At 41.6% G+C, this 23,426-nt stretch overlaps 1 protein-coding gene across 1 annotated transcript; it reads left to right on the top strand.

Moving 5' to 3' along the window:
* The first annotated feature begins 1,320 nt into the window (after window positions 1-1,320).
* On the top strand, window positions 1,321-23,175 carry xpnpep2 (X-prolyl aminopeptidase (aminopeptidase P) 2, membrane-bound). Its single transcript, XM_023992770.3, has 21 exons — window positions 1,321-1,504; window positions 2,100-2,161; window positions 2,704-2,814; window positions 2,916-2,979; window positions 6,432-6,536; window positions 8,124-8,210; window positions 8,436-8,579; window positions 11,063-11,164; window positions 11,265-11,346; window positions 11,443-11,644; window positions 11,841-11,930; window positions 13,268-13,377; window positions 13,468-13,545; window positions 13,649-13,720; window positions 13,900-13,960; window positions 14,290-14,359; window positions 14,860-14,964; window positions 15,207-15,266; window positions 15,426-15,502; window positions 17,430-17,519; window positions 22,594-23,175. The coding sequence occupies exons 1-21, from the start codon at window positions 1,396-1,398 to the stop codon at window positions 22,792-22,794; spliced, it is 2,082 nt and encodes a 693-aa protein (XP_023848538.1). The 5' UTR covers window positions 1,321-1,395; the 3' UTR covers window positions 22,795-23,175.
* The last annotated feature ends 251 nt before the right edge of the window (window positions 23,176-23,426 follow it).

Raw genomic sequence — 23,426 nt, 5'->3', positions numbered from 1 at the left:
TGGCCAAGCGTCGTCCGGGTTTGGCCGGGGTAGGCTGTCATTGTAAATAAGAATTTGTTCTTAACTGATTTGTCTAGTTAAGTAAAGGTTAAATAAATAAAACATATTAAAATCTTCCAGAGTACACAACARATGTTGGCCATTGGCCAAACATTAACAGCTGCGTTTCATAACTCCGCCTCCCTGCTCTGATAGAGGCTATTTTGATCAAAGGCTGAAGTGCAGCTGATCTTCACAAGTTCATCTTTAACCTAACGGTGCTCCATTAGCTACCTCACCYACAGTGTAGACCTAGTCACTCAAAGTGGACCGTAGATATGTGGTTCTCCAGGGTTATGTTCACTAGGCACCAAATGGAAGCAAGCGGCTGCATCAAGGCATACTATCTTAACGTGTCCAATAACAAGAAACTCTCGTTGATGTYGCAAAATGTTGTGCTACTGTTTGCTATGGTGTGTACTAATGAATACACCCCTGATTTCCATAACTTCAACAGCAGATCTTCCGTGTCGGCTTTTGAGGTGCCGCTGTTGCTAAGCAGTAATTGGCCGGGGAGCTGAGGAGTCTCCTGAATGGTTCTGTTCAGGCGATGGAATGGAACATTGTCTAATAGAGACTCCTCTCCTCTCTCCTATGCCCTCTGCTCACATCATAGTAGACACAAAGAGGTTGTATAAATCAAACACTGACTAGTAGTCTATGTTTTCCACTGAGACCTAGGAGGAATTACCTGAAGTGGTCTTGTATCTGTCAATCTGCACACATACTGCAGAAAGACGGACACACACATACACACTCATTATATTCTATGCACCTTAGACCATGTTTTTCATGGCATGTGTTGGCCGTGTACTGGAGGCTGGACTGAAAACAAGATAAAATGTCTGGGTGTGTGAGAGGTATACATCCAGGAGCCCTGTGCAGGATGACCACAGTGCTGCACTATTATATGCAGCAAGGCTTGGGTATCTCAGGCAGAACAGACCTCTATTACAAAATAGATTTTATTTCAAGAGAATAAATACCTGCGTTATCAGGTTCTTCGATTAATKATGTTATTTCTAACCAGGAAATGCAAATAAAAGGGAATCCTGAAGGGAATATTGTTTTATATGCCTCGGACTGCTAAGAGAGAAGGGCAACAAGCAGTGCAGCTGAGCGGCAACAGCAAAATGACACACTGGTTTTTATGGCATGGAGCAAAGAGAATTTATGGAATGGAGAAAAGAGATCCATACCTCATCCAAAGTTCCACCCTTTAAGCTGTTGTGGTTGATMTCTATCAGAAGAGGGGATAGTGCATGGTGTTTCATACAGACAAGAGGGAGGAGAAAGACGTGGCAACACACTCACTGACACACCGACACACGCACCTGTCTCACATACAGTACATTCATGCAGACATTACCGTCACTCTCTCTGTGGAATCGCTGGTGGCAGACAGTTTGTGCCAAGATGCCCTTTTCTGACTGGCTCCTGGTTGGCACTCTTCTGGCACTTGGAGGTAAAAGTTTAGTTCTAACTTCCTGTGATGATTGATGTATCCATATTAATAAGTGCACAGTGCATGATTTTTGTGCGAAAGGCTATGCGAGAGGCTCTTGGTTGGTATAGGGTACATTAGAATTTGCCATCTGCTGTTTGTTTCATSCCTGTTGGATTATTCATTGGAATAGCTTTGAATGTAATTTGCCTGAGAATGAATCTAATGAGAATGACACTCTTATCAAYGATGATGCATTCTGACATGTTGTTTAGAAGTCAATCTTTGGATTGCTTCTATTGTCTTGTTTGAGAGAACTATTGTGTTGCACTTGGATGTTATGAAAGGTATTATTATACACGATTTGTCTGGCTGCTCTCTTCTTTCTCTACTTGCAGAGATTCTATAATTTGTCATTTTCTCACCATTGCATTTAGTCCTCATTTGCCCCTGGATGAAGTTACATAGATTTTTGGGGACAAATCACAGCGCTTACTGTAATGTCTGATTAAAATCAGTAACTGAACAACAACATTGATCTAGGAATGTGCTTACACAGCACTTTAATTGTCACATTCCAAGGTCTCTTCCTCATTTGTTTTTTTTCCCATTTCAGGAAGCTGGAATGTCATTCATGCAGATGGTGGGTCTGAGAGGAACTGCTCTAAAATCCCGCCGGTATGATGATCTAGCCCAGATTTAGTGCTGTTATACCATGTGTCCTTGTATACCATGTCCCTTCTGGGGACTCAAATAAATGTGTAGTGAATGAGYGTCAGATCAGTCAATATGTAATCAGGTCAGACACACAGTATGCAGCCCTGTTTTTACAAATCTAAGGTTCACTCATTGGCATATTTAGCCTCGACCCATATTTATAAAGAGACCCAGAGCAGGCGTTCTGGTTAGTATCAGGTCCTYCCTGTCCATATCATTTGATGAATTAATATTATTATTATCGAAAAAGGAAAAACTGATCCTAGATCAGCACACAGGAATCTACACTAAATATCACTCAATTCCACTGTTGTTTTACTTCACTCATTCAGTGTGGACATATATTGGGGAACTTGAGTTTTGGATCCCAGGAAACTCTCTATTTTGAGAAATCCACCCATCGTGACTCTGACTATCACGTTAATCATGCATTCATGTCAGTAGGCGATTCACATTTTAAGGTTGGAATTCAGCCCTCTGACTCCCTCCACTGTTTGTTCCAGTACCTGCCCTCCACCGTGGTCAACACCACCCTACGGCTGCAGGCCTTGAGGGAGGCTATGAGTTCCTTCAATGTCTCTGCCTATATCATCCCTGGGACAGACGCTCACCTGGTAGGAGTGTGTGTATGTACGCATATGTGTGCGCTTGGTGACCAAGTGTGTGTGTGTGTGTGTGTTGTGTGTGGTGCTGACAACATGTGTATCTCCTACAGAGTGAGTACATCGCCCCACGTGATGCACGGATGGCTTTTATGACGGGTTTCACAGGCTCTGCAGGTAGATCTCTAGATGTCCTTTCCTCCCTTCTTTTTTCTCCCTTCCTTTCCTAATTCTCCTCCCCTCAGTTCTAAAATACCACACTCCCTTCCTCTCCTCCTGTCTCAGTTTTAGTCCTTCCCATTCATCTCACCGTTCTACTTCAGTTCATTTCTCACCCCCCTCCTCCTCTTCCCTCCTCCTCCTTAGCCTCTCCTACCTCCTAGTCCCACAATCATTCCACTCCCGTCCTCCTCTCCTGATACCCTCTCTTCCACTCCTCCATCTTCACCGCTTCTCCTTCGCACATCCATCAGCTCCCTGCCCCCTCCCCCACCCTCTCAGAGCCATTGCTGAGTGACAAATGAGCTGTGAATCAGGGAGCTTCCACAGACCGATCAGCCTGGTCTCATAGACTAGAAGTAACATAGTAAACTCAAATCTGGGACACTGAAATTAGTTTGAGATGTTACATTTGGTATGGTTACATAAGACAGAAGGTWACTTAAGGCAAAAATTAAAGGAGGGTGTTGGGTCAGGGTGGATAGGTGGGTATATAACGTGAACATCTAGAAACCCAAAGGTTGTCTGTTCAAATCCCATCAAGAACAACTTGAACAATTGAACAAATTAGCAAATTTTCAACTACTTACTTATTTTTAGCTACTTTGCAACTACTTAGCATGTTAGCTAACCCTTCCCCTGACCTCAACCCATTAACCTAACTCCTAACCTTAACCCTATCCTTAACCCCTAGCCTAGCTAACATTAGCAACCTAGCTAACGTTAGCTTTAGCCACCTAGCAAACATCAGCAACAACAACTTTGGAATTCGTAACATATCATATGTATTGCAAATTCGTAACATATTGTACAAATTGCAATTTATAACATATCATACGAATTGTAATTTGTAAAATATCAAATGAAATGGTTGATGGACATCCACAAATGAATACATATCATACTAAATGGAGGGAGACAGATTTAGGTACACTACGTTAAGTCTACCCTTGAGACCAGGTTGGACAGATTGATGGGGAGATCTATTCCTGCACTATTGCACGGAYATAAACGGATGATCAATGCCATTTCTGTACTAGAGCTCAGGCAGATGAATAGATCATTCCAAGCACAGTTAAAAGTTCTCCCCTGTGAATAAGAAAAKGTATTTTATAGTATCTTTTTTTTTTTATCCGGCAAATGTTCAGATTAGTCTGAGTCTGGCAGTTTGCGATATGTCAATAGAGGTCAACACCAGTATTACAAAGCTGTTATGATTGTGTTATGAAAATGCTTTGAATAATTTGGTACATTTTGTGATCATTGGTACTGTTGTACGTCCCTCTGGTATGTACTTGTCATATAAAGTGCCTTCGGAAAGTATTCAGACCCCTTGACTTTTTCCACATTTCGTTACGTTACAGCCTTATTCTAGAATTGATTAAATCGTTTTTTCCCCCCYCATCAATCTACAAACAACACCAAATAATGACAAAGCTAAAACAGTAAAAAAATATATATATTAGATTTACATAAGTAATCAGACCCTTTACTCAGTACTTTGTTGAAGCACCTTTGGCAGTTGATTACAGCATTGAGTCTTCTTAGGTATGCCACTACAAGCTTGGCACACCTATATTTGGGTAGTTTATCCCATTMTTTTCTGCAGATCCTCTCTAGCTCTGTCAGGTTGGATGGGGGAGTGTAGCTGCACAGCTATTTTCAGGTCTCTCCAAAGATGTTCGATCGGGTTCAAGTCCGAGCTCTGGCTGGGCCACTCAAGGACATTCAGAGACTTGTCGCGAAACCACTCCTGCGTTGTCTTGGCTGCGTGCTTAGGGTCGTTGTCCTGTTGGAAGGAGCACCTTCACCCCAGTATGAGGTCCTGAATGCTCTGGTGCAGGTTTTCATCAAAGATCTCTCTGTACTTTGCTCCGTTCATCTTGGCCTCGATCCTGACTAGTCTCCCAGTCCCTGCCGCTGAAAAACATTATGCCACAGCATAATGCTGCCACCACCATAATTCACTGTAAGGATGGTGCCAGGTTTCCTCCAGACGTGACGCTTCGCATTCATGCCAAAGAGTTCAATCTTGGTTTCATCAGACCAGAGAATCTTGTTTCTCATGGTCTGAGAGTCTTAAGGTGCCTTTTTGCCAAACTCCAAGCGTGCTGTCATGTGCCTTTCACTGAGGAGTGTCTTCTGTCTGGCCACTCTACTATAAAGGMCTGATTGGTGGAGTGCTGCAGAGATGGTTGTCCTTCTGGAAGGTTCTCCCATCTCCACAGAGGAACTCTAGAGTTCTGTCAGAGTAACCATAGGGTTCTTGGTCACCTCCCAAGGCCCTTCTCCCCCGATTGCTCAGTTTGTCCGGGCGGCTAGCTCTAGTAGGAGTCTTGGTGGTTTCAAACTTCTTCCATTTAAGAATGATGGAGGCCACTGTGTTCTTGAGGACCTTCAATGCTGCAGAAATGTTTTGGTATCCTTCCCCAGATTTGTGSCTTGACATAATCCTGTCTCGGAGCTCTACAGACAATTCTTTCGACCTCGTGGCTTCGTTTTTGCTCTGAAATGCACTGTCAACTGTGGGACCTTATATAGACAGGTGTGTGCCTTTCCAAATCATGTCCAATCAATTGAATCACCAGTCAAGTTGTAGAAACATCTCAAGGATGACAAATGGAAACAGGATGCACCTGAGCTCAATTTCGAGTCTCATAGCAAATGGTCTGAATAYGTATGTAAATATTGTAAGGTATTCTGTTTTTGAGGATTTAATACATTTGAAAACATTTCTAAAATAATGAGTGTGATAGGGACTGGGAGATTAGTCAAGATTCAGGGAAAGTTGAACGTAGCAAAGTACAGAGAGATCCTTGATCCAGAGCACTCAGGACGTTGTCCTGTTGGAAAGGTTCACTTTCCAACAGGACAACGACCATAAGCACATAGCCAAGACAATGCAGAAGTGGCTTCGGGACAAGTCTCTAAATGTCCTTGAGTGACCCAGCCAGGGGACAGAGCTTGAAAGGATCTGCAGAGAAGAATGGGAGAAACTCCCCAAATACAGGTGTGCCAAGCTTGTAGCGTCAAACCCAAGAAGACTCAAGGCTGTAATCGCTGCCAAAGGTGCTTCAACAAAGTAATGAGTAAAGGGTCTGAAAACATATGTAAATGTGATATTTCAGTTAGTTTTTTTATACATTTGCAAAAATTTCTAAAAACCWGTTTTTGCTTTGTCATTATGTGGTATTGGGTGAAGATGGTTAAGAAAAAATGTATATTTAATCAATTTTAGAACAAGGCTGTAACTTAACAAAATGTTGAAAAAGTCAAGGGGTCTCAATACTTTGTGAATGCACTGTACGTTGCCTATGCATAAAAGAGTACAATAACTCTGACATGACCACACATCATTGAAACTGAACACAACCCCCTCCATGATGTGTAATGTAACCCTCCCTCCCCAGGCACAGCAGTGGTGACCCTGAACAAGGCGGTCCTCTGGACAGACAGTCGCTACTGGGTCCAGGCTGAACGCCAAATGGACTGCAACTGGGAGCTGGAGAGAGATGGTAAGATGCTTTGATGTGATTCATTAACCGATGCCAATGGAGACAGCTCGTCTTACTGGGGTCCGACATATAACCAGAAATACGTTACAGACAAAAGTCTTTACAATTGACATACATTTAAAAGCATTAACATGTCCTTTGTGTGTGTCGTTTGTGTGCATGAGACTGTATTGCAAAGAAGAGACTAGAGCTGCAGACTGTGTTGACTAGACTAGAGCTGCAGACTGTGTTGACTAGACTAGAGCTGCAGACTGTGTTGCTTTCCTGTCTGCCTGATCCTCTCATTTCAAATCCCCATCTCTATCTGATGAAACTACGAAAGGAGAAAGGAATTCCAGTCACAAACACATACACAAAAAAAGTGCACGGCGATAGGCATCCAAGCCATCAATTAATCAATCAAATTAATTTTATGAAGCCCTTTTGATATCACCAGCAGCACAACGTTCTTTACAGAAACTGTACCCAGCCTACAACCCCAAAGAGCAAGCAATGCAGATGCAGAAGCACAGTGTCTAGGAAAAACTCCCTAGGACGCAATAACCTAGGAGAAACCTAGAAACCTAGTCTTCTTCTGGCTGTACCAGGTGGAGATTTATGGGTACATGCTGTAAGGCCAGATCTTTTTTTTCAAAACGCTCAAACGTTCATAGATGACCAGCTGGGTCAGATAATAACCATGGTGACTGTAGGGGTGCAACAATTCAACACCTCAGGAGTCAATGTTAGTTGGCTTTTCATAAACAAGCATTCAAAGTTTCAAAGTGAAAGGTGCGGAGGGGGTTTAGCAGGAAGCAGCAGCAGGTAGGAAGTGAGGGGGTCGAGCAGCAGGTCTGGGACCTTATCAAATATAAGTCTGAACAAAAACATAAATTCAACATGTCAAGTGCTGGTCCCATGTTTCATGAGCTGAAATAAAAGATCCCAGAAATGTTCCATACACACAAAAAGCTTATTTCTCTCAAATGTCGTGCACAAATTTGTTTACATCCCTGTTAGTGAGCATTCTATCCTTTGTCAAGGTAATCCATCCACCTGAAAGGTGTGGCATATCAAGAAGCTGACTTAACAGCATGGTCATTACACAGGTGCACCTTGTGCTGGGGACAATAAAAATACACTCTAAARTGTGCAGTTTTGTCACAACACAATGCCACAGATGTCTCAAGTTGTGAGGGAACCTGCAATATACATGCTGACTGCTGGAATGTAAACCAGAGCTGTTGCCAGATAATTTAATCTACCATAAACAAATTATGATTGGTTGCGCCCCTGCCCAGTCATGCGAAATCCATAGATTAGGGCCTAATGAATTTATTTCAATTGACTGTTTCCTTATAAGAACTGTAACTCAGCAAAATATTAGAAATTGCTGCATGTTGTGTTCTTTTTTTTATCAGTATATTATTATAATAGAGCTATGATAGAGGTAACCTTAAACAAACACATTGCCACGGCTCCCAAATGTCAAACATTCGTTTATGTAATCTGAACAAATGAAACTGTCTCGGCAAGGAAGATGACTGTTGTGACAATGTTTACCCAAGCAAATGTCTGGTCKGTACAATTGTTGCTTCTGCTCCACAGTGTCCATCAGCAGTATAACTGACTGGCTGATTCGGGAGGTCTCGGACACTGACAACATCGGCTTTGACCCCTTCCTCTTCTCTATCCGTAAGGCAGCCCATAAAGATCCATGTCATACTTGATAGACTATGGCACTTTGGTTTAGCAAATAAGTATTCATGTACTATCAAATACATGGCACTATATATGCCACTTAGCAGATGCTTTTATCCAAAGTGATTTAAAGTACAGTAAATGCATACAGTATATGCTGTGTATGTGATCCCTGCAGGATGTACTACTGTATAATGGTTGTCTTTTCCAACCCCACAGAAACCTATGAGTCCTACAGCTACAACCTAGTTCCAGCCAAGCTAATGCTGAAGTCCATCCCTGACAACCTGGTGGACCGAGTGTGGACAGACAGACCCCTCATCCCTCCTGATAACCTCATCCGCCTGCCCGACAGAGTCGTAGGTGTGTGTGTGTGTGTGTCACTGTCTATCCATGTGTGTGTGAGCGTGTGCGTGTGATGAGTGTGTGAATGAGCGAGTAAGTTACTGTGCAGTTCCCTTATCTCTGGGCTGATGAATAGATAAATACCGGCAAACAGTGCAGAAAGCCATAGGCTCACAAACTGTCATAAACATCCCCTTTAACTGCTTATGGCTGGTAATCATTGCAGATTATTACTCTGTGGAAGGGGGAAATGAATGGGGTTGTTTCCATTAGTCTTGTCTCTGTGTGTTTCCCCTGATAATAAACACTTATAGTCCATGCCTGACTTGGTYCAGAGCTGTCCTGAACGTGTACCAGCAAATCTAATTGTTGGGGAATTGCGTACCAGCTCCTCCATTTCAAACAAAGTAACCTATCCCTGTCCCAGATTCACACACTGAAGCAAAACATGTTGATCAAATTGGAATGAAGACAAGATCTTCATTGAGTAGGAGCGTGGGCGTTCATTTACTGATTTCGCTTTGTTCTACTTTATTTGACGCTAGTGTGTGAATCTGAGAGGGACAGTAGGCTGTCCTGGGTGTGCAGGCTTTTGTTCAAGCCCTGGTCTAACCACATTGTAGGCTAAACATCATCTGCTYAACAGRACCTTGATAAGCAGACTTGAGTGTTTCAGGTCTGGATCATAAGCCGAGCCTGCACACCCAGGAGCTCTCCAGATGGAGGGTTGACCACATGTGGACAACATGTGACTAACTGTGCAGTTCTATGTGGGGGGCTAAGTGCCTTTATCAAGGGAACAATGCCAGGTGGTGGTAGGTCTACACGGGATCAGACACAGCAGCTTCCCAGTGTCAATAATGCTTACTTTTGAATGTAGGCTATAATAATAGTCATGAAAATTTGGTGAAAATGGAGAAGTCGTGGAAAATGTGTTTAAACCATTAACAGTGAATAATCAGAGAGCTCTATAGCATAATGTCATTGGTGAATTTTGGTAATCGTAGTCTAATGGACCGACTTGGAAAAAGACAGCTCCTGCACTTATTCCATCCCAAGACATGCACTGCTGAGAGTTCTGTTTTACCTTTTTGTTTTCTATTATCATGATTAGACAGCAGTAGGGATGTGTGAGTAAAATCACTGGGGGAAGCCAAACCAGGGGAAAAAGCCATATTACAACCTATGTGTTGTGGTAATTGCGTTGTTTACTCTATAACCTGGTAGTTCATATGCCTTTCGACCGTGATATACTGTATAGGCCTAAGGCGGAGAGAATAAGAAGACATTGGCAGAATAAATTCAACCACWCCTTTGTTTCATCACTAAACCGGAGAGCAACATCTGTCCGGTGAAGTCCACAAAGCGTATTGCATGTAACAGACAGTTACATGACCTACAGCATGGTCAAGCAAGTTAATGTTTCCAACAATGTTGGACCACGAATTTCAATTTCAACATCATCAAATCACGTACGCTTAATCTAATGCAGTGACAACTAAAATATACCAAAAGCAATTTAGTCCAATCAACGTAAGCTAAATATGATGTGGCTGTTCGTGGTTCTGATTTCTCTGTGTGTGGGTGCGTGCGTGCAAGTAGAAAAAACACGTCGACCCACCCTACTTGTAGAGAAACGCGAATGCCACCCTCCTCTCTTTCGTGTTGCCGAAACGATCTGTCACTCTGTCATACAGTACACGCTTTTATTTTTTGTTGTCCTAGGGTATATCTGGCTAAAATGCTTGCTCGCTAGCCTAACTTCCTTTCATGGGCAACGTTAGCTAGTTAGCATTAGCCTTCTACATTTAAATTTGAGTCATTTAGCAGACACTCTTATCCAGAGCGACTTACATCTAGCTACATATTCAACTTCCATCCTCTCAGGCCAGGGGCACATTGTATGAATGTATGGTTGGATCAGAATCACCGTTATAATCATTGGCCATTACGGAGAATTAAAGGTTAAACATTTTTTTAAATTATTAAGTAAAACCACAAGTCCAAATCCCTATCTCCATCTATTGCTAATTTAGGAAAGGGCCTATTTTAGCTAGCTAGCTAGCCAGTTTACTCTAGCTCAACGCTGATAGGCTATTCTTTTATACTTTTTTYYYCAAGGAAGGCCAAAGCTCRCTGGCTTCCCGTGCATTCAATGCTACAGGCGGCAACAATGTCATACTCTTTTTGACCAGACAGAATCAGATAGATGGCCTACAAATACAGAAAAAGAGAGGCACTATTTCACTATCTCGGATGCTTTCCCCGGTGAGATAGATTCAGCCTCTTAGAAATTGAAGGAAAATCATGAAACACAGAGAGATGAAAAATAAATATATTGGTCAATTTGTTGGGGAAACCTGGCTTCCCTTGGCATCCATGAATACACTCCACTGTTAGACAGTAATTTTATGGAGGGATCATAAAACAAACGGCCTTTATGGTGACCCAGAGTCTGATTGTGTTTTCTCATCTGGCGCCGACACACACCTGTTTGACAGAGAGGACCTGGCAGATGAAAGTGGAACACATACGGACTCAGATGACAGACAATCCTTACAAGCCCACAGCGGTCCTGCTCTCTGCTCTTGATGAGACTGCCTGTAAGAATGTCAAACCTGGAAACTCCTTATTCATATTCATTCACTTAACATTTCATTATTTGAAGTCCTCATTTAAGTCTTCTTATCTGCTCGGTTTCAGGGCTATTTAATCTGCGTGGTAATGATGTCCCCTACAATCCCTTCTTCTACTCCTATACACTACTGACCTTGAATGAGATCTGGTGAGTCTGAAGTCCTAGTCYGCACTGCTTTACAGTGCTCAAACGTGCCCCTTGTGTACCATAAAAGTTGTTAATTAATTTGTCTCTCCCTCTCAGGTTGTTTGTACACAAAGACAGAGTGACAGAAGACTTGAAGTTATACCTGAACTCCACTTGTTACCTGGCACACTGTGTGCAGTTGTTAGAATATGAACGGGTGCGGGTAATGCTGAAGAACTACATGGCCACACCTGGTGTGAAAGTGTGGATTGGAACAGAGTACACCAACTATGCCCTGTATGAGCTCATCACTCCAGAGGTGAGGACAGGGGTGGGATATAACCTATTATTATACTCCTCACTGACTGGTAATGGTCCATTCAATGTGTGGTATATTCATTTATCACACCTCCCTACACTTTACTGTGGAAGAAAGTTGTTGTTGTGTCGCATTTCATGTACATGAGTATGAACTGAGAGTATTAAAACCATATCGCTCTACCCCTTTGTTTTAGGAGAAGTTACTGACCAGTGCCTACTCTCCGGTGCTGACCACTAAAGCGGTGAAGGACGAGACAGAGCAGCGCATCCTGAGAGATGCTCATGTATGTGACTCACACACCATTCAAAATCCTATTTTTCCTCACCCCTAACCCTAACCCTTAACTCTAACCTTAACCACAAATCCTAAACCTAACCCTTAAGCCTAAAATAACATTTTAACAAATTCAAAGGCATGAAAAAAGTCCTGACTTTTCAAAACTATTCTTGTTTTCCTACCTTGTCAGGACATCTGGTGACTTGTCAGGACATTATGGTCCTGATAAGGTAGGAGAACATGTACGCATGCGCACACACACACACACACACACACACACACACACACACACACACACACACACACACACACACACACACACACACACACACACACACACACACACACACACACACACACACACACACACACACACACACACACACACACACACACACCACACACACACACACACACACCACACATCGAGACGAAGAGAGCTGGAAACTCAAGACTCCCTATTCCCTCTCTTTATTGAGTTGTGCTCTTATTAAGCCATAAAGTCTTACAACAGACACGCTGGTGGCTCCAATAGCTCTTCAGATGTGTTATCAGTTCATCTCGACAAGCCATACTTTTCCATATCGGGATTGTTATATTGGAGGCAAGATTGCATACGTTAGCATTAGTGCTTTCAATACCCTTCATGGGACATCCTGTCTAAGATACCCTGATTTTATCCATGACCACTAAAGTCAGTTTTTATGATTGGCACCAATAAAGCCCTTAAATGTATGGTTCTTACAAGGGTGTGTTATTATAAATTCTTCCGTTCCTGCCGTCATGGCTGTCAGCTAATGGGGATCCAGATAAAGATACAGATCTGAGCGCGGCAGTAAGATATGACAGACTGTTGTCATGGCATTCACATTTAATATGGGCCAAAATGTCAATGTGTTTGGATGAATTATGACTCTGGATGGACGTTGTCCTTTGAATCAGATCTAGTAATCAGCTTACACACCCTAACCTCAACCATTACACACCCTAACCTCAACCCTTACACACCTTAACCTCAACCATTACACACCCTAACTTAAACCATTACAAATCCTAACCTCCACCAGCTTGAAAATCCTAACCTCAACCACTGTGGGAAAAAACGGAATGCTGATCTGAGATCAGGTGCCGTATGTATCAAATATCTCAGAATAGGAGTTCTGACTTAGGATCAGTATTATATTTTAGATCACAATTAATAAGATTACATGAACCTGATCCTAGATCAGCAGTYCTACTTTGAGACGCTTGAAACATACAGCCCCAGAGTTAACGTCATCCTACTGTCAGTTGTAATAGGAGAATACCTTGTGTGGTTTGATTGTCCTCCCTTGCTCTCCGTAGGTGAGGGATGCCGTTGCAGTCATACAGCTACTGATGTGGCTGGAAAAAGTTGTACCAGAGGGGAAAGAGACAGAGATGACAGCAGCATATTACGTCAATGAGTGTCGCAGGTGGGGAGAAGACACACACACACATGCATGTATGCAAGCACTTAAGCACACACACACTTAATCGCTAACACTATCTTTGACACTTGACAGCAAGCAGAAGGACAGCAGGGGGCCAAGCTTTGAAACCATATCTGCCAGTGGGCCCAATGCTGCTCTGGCCCACTATAGGTATCTAGAGCTTTTCTTTTCCACCTTGTCTCCTAATGTTTTTGCTTAGTATCTGCCTCACAGTACCACTAACTATTGTTTTGTCACAAACATTGTATTATAGCCCTTCTAATGCAACTAGCAGAAAGCTTACTGTTGATGAGATGTACCTGGTGGACTCTGGTGGCCAGTATCTGTGAGTAGAGAAGCTCATTCACTATAGCTGAGAATGTAGTTATCACCATAGAATTACAAATAACACATTAGATTAGTAACTTAATAGGATCTCTATGGTAAATATTTGCAGTTTATTCTTCAGTGATTATCCACATTGATTAAAATGTGAGCCATGACTTGTTCTTCTTGTGACCATAGAGATGGGACCACTGACATCACACGAACTGTTCACTGGGGGACCCCCACCGACATGCAGAAGGTACAGGTGGCCCTATGKGGCTAAGTAGCTTTATATATATACAAGGGATGGGCAACTTTGATGGGGGTGGGGGCCACAAAAAAATCTGAACTCATCACGAGGGGCCGGAGTGGCTTGCGGGTCTGCGCACCCACATCCATACCCGCAGTCTGAGCCGGCCCTAGCCTTTTGGGGGCCCAAGTGAAATTGTGTTACCTCCGTCAAATGAATATGTAGATATATACCTTTATACCTGATATATAACTTTATGTCGCCTATAGTTATTTCATATGTCTATTCTCATCATTTCAAAYCAATTCTCTGGTCTACACTGTTCTTTCACTCCAAAGGAGGCCTTCACTCGTGTGCTCATGGGAAATATTGAAATCTCTCGGACCATCTTCCCCTCAGGGACAAAAGGTGAGTGCAATGCAATGTACAACTGCACAGAAGCAGATGGTCATTCACGTCACACTGTCAGAGGCTACTACTGGTAGATATGTAAAAGCATACGTGCAATGTTCTATACAACCACAAGAGGGCACTCTTTTTCACTAGTCCCTTAGCAAGGAGATTTTGTGCTTATTTTACACAAAGTACATTGTGTCTGTTTGAGGCCCTGTTTGTTGAATACTTTGAAAATACATCTTTCCTTCTTTGAGATCGCTGATCTCACATGACTGAAAGGTATATTACAAGCGTTTCGCTACACCCGCAATAACATCTGCTAAACACGTGAATGTGACCAATACAATTTGATTTGATGAGGGATTCTTTACTTTCACGGTTGTGTTAAATCAGTGATTACTTCAAGAGAGGAATGAAAAATACATGTTTTAAAGTATGCCAACAAGACGTGGTTGTAAAGGGTTGAAGGATGTTTGACACCAGGGCACGTTAACGCTTTTGTTTATCAACAGGTGTAAACATGGAGATGCTGGGGCGCCGGGCATTGTGGGAAGTGGGTCTGAACTACGGCCACGGGACGGGTCACGGCGTGGGAAACTACTTTGGCGTCCATGAGTGTATAATTGCTTGACTTATTGTTTATTTTGAATCTTTAGTATCGTTTTATGATACTGATAGTCAGAGTTGTTGTKATTTCATTGTAGCAATCACACTGTATTATTTTCACAAAAAAATTTAAATTCTTAATGCTAAAMAAAATCCTTGAATCCACTATTGAAAATAACGGAAGGAAATTAAAGTAGCTGTACAGTATGTGACCATATATGTTTGGATTTGACTAATCTCAATTCCGTCACAGGGCCTGTTGGCTTTCAGAGCAATAACATTCCATTCCGGGAAGGCATGTTCACGTCTATAGGTAAGATCTTACCAAATCAAATGTGTGTCCTTGTCTTCAATTAACATCTTGAGGATTGTCACAAGGTTCATTTAGATTTTTTTTWGCTGCCTTTTTGACTTGAATGAATAGGAAGAGAATGGAGACCTTTATTTCATGAGCAGGTTGTATCTCTTGCAGAACCAGGATATTACAAGGAAAATGACTTTGGGATCCGTATTGAAGATGTTGTCGTCATCGTGCCAGCTCACACAAAGGTAGATAAACTATTGAACTACTATTTAACATGTGGAAATATCAGATAAGTGTGGGTAAATATGAATAACATTTAACAATGATGGGGATGTTTTAAAGCTGTGGAAAGATTCTAGCTATCCATAATATGACGTCAATTGTCAGATGTAAAAGGTCTGACAACTACGGTGCATTTGCAAAGTATTCAAACCCCTTGACTTTTTCCACATTTTGTTAAGTTACAGCCTAAAATGGATAAAAAAAATAAAAAAATCCTAATCAATCTACACACAATACCCCATAATGACAAAGCAAAAGCAGATTTTTTTTTTCTTTTCACATTTATTAAAAATAAAAAACAGAAATACCTTATTTCAGACCCTTTGCTATGAGACTCCACATTGAGCTCAGGTGCATCCTGTTTCCATTTATCATCCTTGAGATGTTTCTACAACTTTATTGGAGTCCACCTGTGGTAAATTCAATTGATTGCACATGATTTGGAAAGGCACACACACCTGTCTATATAAGGTCCCACAGTTGACAGTGCATGTCAGAGCAAAAACCAAGCCACGAGGTCGAAGGAATTGTCTGTCGAGCTCCGAGACAGGATTATGTTAAGGCACAAATCTGGGGAAGGATACCAAAACATTTATGCAGCATTGAAGGTCCCCAAGAACACAGTGGCCTCCATTCTTAAATGGAAGAAGTTTGAAACCACCAAGAATCTTCCTTGAGCTGGCCGCCAGGCAAAACTGAGCAATCGGGGGAGAAGGGCCTTGGTCAAGGAGGTGACCAAGAACCCGATGGTCACTCTGACAGCAGAGCACCAAAGTTCCTCTGTGGAGATGGGAGAACCTTCCAGAAGAACAATCATCTCTGCAGCACTCCACCGATCAGGCCTTTATGGTAGAGTGGCCAGACGGAAGCCCCTCCTCAGTAAAAAGCACATGACAGCCCRCTTGGAGTTTGCCAAAAGTTAATTAAAGACTCTCAGACCATGAGAAACAAGATTCTCTGGTTTGATGAAACTGGGACTGGGAGACTAGTCAGGATCGAGGCAAAGATGAACAGAGCAAAGTACAGAGAGAGATCCTTGATCCAGAGCACTCAGGACCTCAGACTGGGGCAAAGGTTCACCTTCCAACAGGACAATGACCCTAAGCATATAGTCAAGACAATGCAGATGTGGCTTCGGGACAAGTCTCTGAATGTCCTTGAGTGGCCCAGCCAGGGGACAGAGCTTGAGAGGATCTGCAGAGAAGAATGGGAGAAACTCCCCAAGTACAGGTGTGCCAAGCTTGTAGCTTGTAATCGCTGCCAAAGGTGCTTCAACAAAGTACTGAGTAAAGGGTCTGAATACTTATGTAAATGTGATATTTCAGTTTAGATTTTATACATTTGCAAMATTTCTAAAAACCTGTTTTCGATTTGTCATTATGGGGTATTGGGTGTAGATTTATGAGGGAAAAAATGTATTTAATAAATTTTAGAATAAGGCTGTAAAGTAACAAAATGTGGAAAAAGTCAAGGGGTCTGAGTACTTTCTGAATGCACTGTATGTGTCTCCAAATGTGTGATTTTTTTACATGTGAAATGTCAGAAAATCATGTGTCTCACGTGTGAAATCGTCTTCGTGAGACGTGACTTTTCCATAAGGGATGCCAAAGGTTGTGTTCCAGGCTTCATGCATTGTATCAACCAATAGTTGTGTGTCACGTCATCAACTATGCAGTCCGACATCAGATTGCTATATTATATGCTGATACGTTAAACACATTTGTATTGATTAGCGATCCCCATTAGCTGCTGCCGCTACTCTTCCTGGSGTCCAAACACATTAAGGCACTTACATCACTGGCATGTTTCTGCAATGTAGTCCGCTAGGAATGCGTCCAAAGACTGTGACAATTGTTGACGTTCTGCCCTTTGTGTATTTTTCTCCTGCAGTATGGCCATAATTACCTGACCTTTGAGACCRTATCATTGGTCCCGTATGACAGGAAGCTGATTGACACCTCTCTCATGAGCCCTCAACAGGTAAGAAACGCATGGTGTGTTGACACTTAACGTGTACACTCTGTCACGAGGCCTACTTACTGTAATGACAGCCGATATCGTAAACACATAATCAGCCGTCACGATAAAACATCCTCACCGCCATCACAGCTAGTGTCAGCTCAATTAACAACTGAACCTAGACTGACATGACGCCCATTATTCAATWACATATTTAATTTCCTTCATTCATTTCCTTTATTATATTTGTTATTTATTATATAGAATCCCACTTTGTAAAATGGCAAAAAGGGGTCAGTGGAGACTGGGTCAGTGGAATTACTATGTATGTATTCTGATATGATCTCTGTTATGCACGTTCGGTCGTTATTATGACTGCATTATAGTATRACTGAAGGTTCAGAAAACATTGAACGGTTCAATTCTCTGGGACATCTAGTACGATAGCATGAGGTAAATACACATTTGACTGGCAGGTTGAGGTGTATTCATGCTGACAGTGTGGGTTTCCTCTGAAAATCCCCCTCGTAGTTTACAGGCAGCTTCCAAGACCTGCACGTTTTTTTWAATWTTKTTTTTAGAAACCACRTATGACGTTTATCAGCAGTGATATTACTAACTATCTGAGGTCTCAGAGAAAACAAAGCCAGCACTTTCATTTTGTACATGTAGCCTGATCTGTAATCTATTCGTGTTTATGTTCAGCCGTGCTACTTTTTTTATTGTATCTTGGTCATTTTAGAAACAGTGCTCATATATTATTGCAGTTTGAATTAAGTACACCTGTCACTCAAAGTGAATCTCACACTACTTCTGTACACACACGTATGACTACCGTGAAAGCCAAAACGGGTCACATATGACCTACAGTACCAGTCAAAAGTTTGGACACACCTACTCATTCAAGGGTTTTTCTTTATTTTGACTATTTTCTAAACCATTTCTAACTAGTCTAAAGAAGGTGAGTTTTTTGCTTCTTTAATCAGGACAACAGTTTTCAGCTGTGCTAACATAATTGCAAAAGGGTTTTCCTTTTAAAATTATAAACTTGGATTAGCTAACACAATGTGCCATTGGAACACAGGAGTGACGGTTGCTGATAATGGGCCTCTGTACGCCTAGGTAGATATTCCATAAGAAATCTGCCATTTCCAGCTACAATAGTCATTTACAACATGAACAATGTATACACTGTATTTTTCTGATCAATTTGATGTTATTTAAATGGACAAAATATTGCTTTTCTTTCAAAAACAAGGACATTTTTAAGTGACCCAAAACTTTTGAACGCTAGTGTATGTGGGAACTCTGTTGGAAAACTGTTAGAAAAGAATTCCAGGTGACTAATTCATGAAGCTGGTTGAGAGAATGCCAAGTGTGTGCAAAACTGCCATCAAGGCAAGGGTGACTACTACTACTAAAATATTTTTGATTTGTTTAACACTTTTTGGTTACTACTTACTACATGATTCCATATGTTTTATGTCATAGTTTTGATGTCTTCACTATTATTCTACAATGTAGGAAATAGTAAAAATAAAGAAATTAGAAAGAAATTGGCCTGCCATATAGAAGGCTTCTGTCTATTTGAGTTGGTCAGTCCGTGTTGGTAATCCTGACGAACGCGGCTTTAAAAAATATATATTGTGTAGTGGAGCTGCATAAGTGTTGCTCTCCACTTTCTGGAGGATCGAGTTTTGAAATCAGTGGAATTAGAGTATGACAGCTAAAGAGATGTTAGAAAACAACTGTCTCTGGATTACATCTTCAAACTAAGGGCAACTGTGGCATGGCATCCGTGACAGGGAAACGCGTCCATCATACATGATGTAAGATAGTCTAGCTAGCTACATTTTCAGATATTATTCATTTCTAATTTTGACAGAAAGTGGTTTCATTTCATGCTAAAGTGTACTGTTAGCTAGCTAGCTAACGTTTAGCTGGCTAGCTCCCTAGCTAACATTATGTGTATGACATTATTATTCATATCCCAAAACCATTTGTTTTTGCTAGTTAGAGCCCTAATGTTGCTAGCTATTGTGATCACTGCATCCAAAGGGTATCGGATACAGCTTTCGAACAAAGTTTTACATCATTAGTAAAAATGTGATCAATGTGGATGATCTTGTTCCAGATTCACAGATTAACAGGCACGGGTTCACAGTGAGAAGTTTCTTCTTGGTGGACAGCTTGATGAAAACCAGTCAATATTCAGGTCCCAAGAAATTAGACCTCTATGTTTACATCACACTACATTATCAAGCATTTCACACATTATTTAGATACTGACTGTTAGCACTTGGTGGCCTATAGCAACACCCCAAAAGAAAGACTTTAGATGTGCCAGGTGAACCTGCAACCTCAACACTTCAATAACACTTGACATAACTTCTTCTCTAAGCATTTAGGGCTCCCGAGTGGTGCAGCGGTCTAAGGCATCTCAGTGCTAGAGGCATCACTACAGACCCTGGTTAGTCCCGGGCTGTAACACCACCAGCCGTGATCGGGAGTCCATGGGGCGGCGTCAAATTGGGCCCAGAGTTGTTTGGGTTAGGGGAGGTTTGGCTGGGGTAGGCAGTCATTGTAAAATAATAATTTGCTCTTAACTGACTTGCCTAGTTAAATAAAGGTTAATAAATTACAGGGATATGTCTCTGAATTGACTGGCCTTCATCTCTTAAGTAAAATGATGGACTGTCGTTTCTCTTTGCTTATTTGAGCATAATATAGACTTGGTCATTTACCAAATAGGGCTATCACCCCTAACTTGCCACAACACAACTGATTGGCTCAAACGCATTAAGAAGGAAAGACATTCCACAAATTAACTTTTAACAAGGCACACCTGTTAATTGAAATGCATTCCAGGTGACTACCTCATTGTAACAATGTGCGCTGAGAGTGAGTGTTTTAATAAATAAACATAACATAAACAATGCACAGACATAACACAGAAACAATAACGCCTGGGGAAGGAACCAAAGGGAGTGATGTATATAGGGAAGGTAATCAAGGAAGTGATGGAGTCCAGGTGAGTCTGATCACGCGCAGGTGTGCGTAATGATGGTGACAGGTGTGCGCCATAACGAGCAGCCTGGTGACCTAGAAACCAGAGAGGGTGCACACTTGACACTCATGAAGCTGTTTGAGATAATGCCAAGAGTGTGCAAAGCTGTCATCAAGACAAGGGGTGGCTACTTTGAAGAATCTCAAATATAAATATATTTTGATTTGTTTAACACTTTTTTTGGTTACTACATGATTCCATATGTGTTATTTCATGGTTTTGATGTCTTCACTATTATTATACAATGTAGAAAATAGTAAAAATAAAGAAAAACCCTTGAATGAGTAGGYGTGTCCAAGCTTTTGACTGGCACTATATACAGCAACACCTCACCCATAAGCATTCCTGTCTCTTCTATAGATGTTATATCCGTGTATTGCTACTGCGCTGTCATCAAATGAATTATCTAGTGAGTCCTAGAAATGGCTAATATATGAATTTTATCTTATGTTAGCAAGTTATTTATTTCACTAACCTTATTTCTAAGGCTACATATATTAATATGGGCTATTTTCAGCCCTTTCCTGGGTAACTTATCAGGGATAGACATGGAAAAGAGCAAACAAAGCAAGATAAATATATATATATACATTCATTGTGTGTGTACATGTGCGTGCATGACAGTGGCTGTCGGTGTCGTTTAAGAAAAGGGAGAACAATTATTTTTTCATGAGCAAGGCCTTATTTCTATTACAGCATATTGGATGACTGTCATTCATATTCCATTCACCCAGCTCAATGTAACATCAATAGGTTTAGGCTACTACCTGATACTCTCATTTTCCCTGTACCCATCATGAGGTTACTACAACCTAAAAAGTTTACAACGTAGGTGTATTGGTCGAGAGAAACATTTTAGTAATCGAGGTGACAGACAGTGACACATTTAATACTGCCTTGCACACTCTTGCCTGCACCTAGCTGATCTAGGGTGTAATCATTAGTCCAGCAGTTCTAAATGAGAGATTCTATCGGACAAATTCATGTATGTTTTTCCCCATTTCTTTCCATTTGCTTCCGTTTAAGAAACATTTTTCAACAGAATCGGTGGAATGAATACACCCCTGATCACATGCAAACACAGTTCACTTYCATAGGAGCCACATACTGTACAAACAGCGTGAACATTTTGCTCATTGTAGAATTCCTTCTTGCATCTACGCGCTCTGGCAATACAGTTATAAAACCAAAAGCTTACCTTGACTTGGAAGAGTTCCAGTGTTGGATAACCATAGCCGGCTAGTTAAATAGCATCCCTCTTTGTTTGAGCCGGGTGTTTGAGTAGGATAAACTAGCTAGTTGCATTCGTTAGCTAAGTGAAAGTAAAACAAAAATACAATGAAATATCTATTTTGCTTCTCCTTTATTTTTAAAGAAATGTATTTGTTCAAAACTGTTCCTCTATTGTCTTTCTCTCTCTTTGAGTCAACTACTCTCCAGATTTTATGCACTGCAGTGCTAGCTAGCTGTAGYTTATGTTTTCAGTACTAGATTAATTCTTTGATCCTTTGATTGGGTGGACGACATGTCAGTTCATGCTGCAAGAGCTCTGATAGGTTGGAGGACGTCCTCCGAAAGTTGCCATAATTACTGTGTAAGTCTATGGAAGGGGGAGAGAGCCATGAGCCTCCTTTGGTTTTGTATTGAAGTCAATGCACCCAGAAAATGACGGAATCGACCTGTCCTCTGGTTCCACCATGGTGCTACCCTACAGAATACTGTTGAGGCTACTGTAGACCTTCATTACAAAACAGTGTGTTTTAATGAATTATTTGGTGACGTGAATATATTTAGTTTAGTTTTATCTAAAAAGGATAMCTTTTTTAATGTTTCAGTATTTTTATGAAATTCACTGAGAAGGATGGTCCGTCCTCCCCTTCCTCCTCTGAGGAGCCTTCACTCGTGCATGTGGCACGTGTGAGTGCATGTATGTGTGTCCGTGCCAGCTTACTGTGGTGTGTGGCACTGGGTTGCTGCTCATTTGTGTCTGTGCCCCCCTGACCCAGTCTCCATTGTTCTCCYCTTCAGCTGCAGTGGCTGGATAATTATTACCTGACCATACGTGAGCTAATGGGGGTTGAGCTGGACAGGCAGGGCCTGATAGAGGAGAAGAAATGGATGCTGAAGCACACAGTGCYTTTCCAGAGTGCCACTGCTTCTGCTGCCGTCTCCTCCCTCAGCCTGACCCTCACCGCCTTGGCCACCGCCCTCCTCCACAACCTCCTCTGAGGAGCCTCCATCCCTACGCTCCACTTCTCCCGCCATCTCTCAGTCCTTCTCTCCCTTCATCTCATCGCACTCTCATCGCATCTGTTATGGCTAGTATTATTATCTTAGCTGTCAGCCTGTGCAGTGCCTGTGCATAGTAAATGTATTGTTGTCGTTCAATGTTTGATTTGAATGAATGTTTTGCTTGGTACCTTTTAGTTTWTTTCAATTTGTTTATTTCATTATTTGGTGAATATGTTCAGCTGGTTTGTTTTGACATTTTTTGATGTGTCCAACCTCTCTGTGTTTCGAWTCAGTTTTTTTTATTTGCATCCCAAAAGGGGGTCTTGGCTGTAGRCAGTGTAAATTGATTTGTAATTTATTAAAAGAGGATTATTTGAACGTTTGAGTACCATTTTGTTAACTGACCTGTTGTTCACTACTTTACTTTCTGTGTAGAATGATTGAAATGTATATCAAGCATAYTGTACTTTGTCCCTGAAGAAAAAGTTTAACCAAACAAACTCAATAGAAAACACTGCATTACAAGACGGCCATGATGACAGGGCAAGTGTTGTATTGTAATCTGTGCCTGTTAGCACTTTGTGAGGGACAGATAATTGGGGTCATCATCACATGCTGTGTTAATCAGT

The sequence above is a fragment of the Salvelinus sp. IW2-2015 genome, linkage group LG8 (assembly GCF_002910315.2).
Source record: "Salvelinus sp. IW2-2015 linkage group LG8, ASM291031v2, whole genome shotgun sequence".
Taxonomy (NCBI): Eukaryota; Metazoa; Chordata; class Actinopteri; order Salmoniformes; family Salmonidae; genus Salvelinus; species Salvelinus sp. IW2-2015.
The sequence above is the reverse complement of the archived record's forward strand: the minus strand, read 5'-3'. Positions and strand labels throughout refer to the sequence as shown.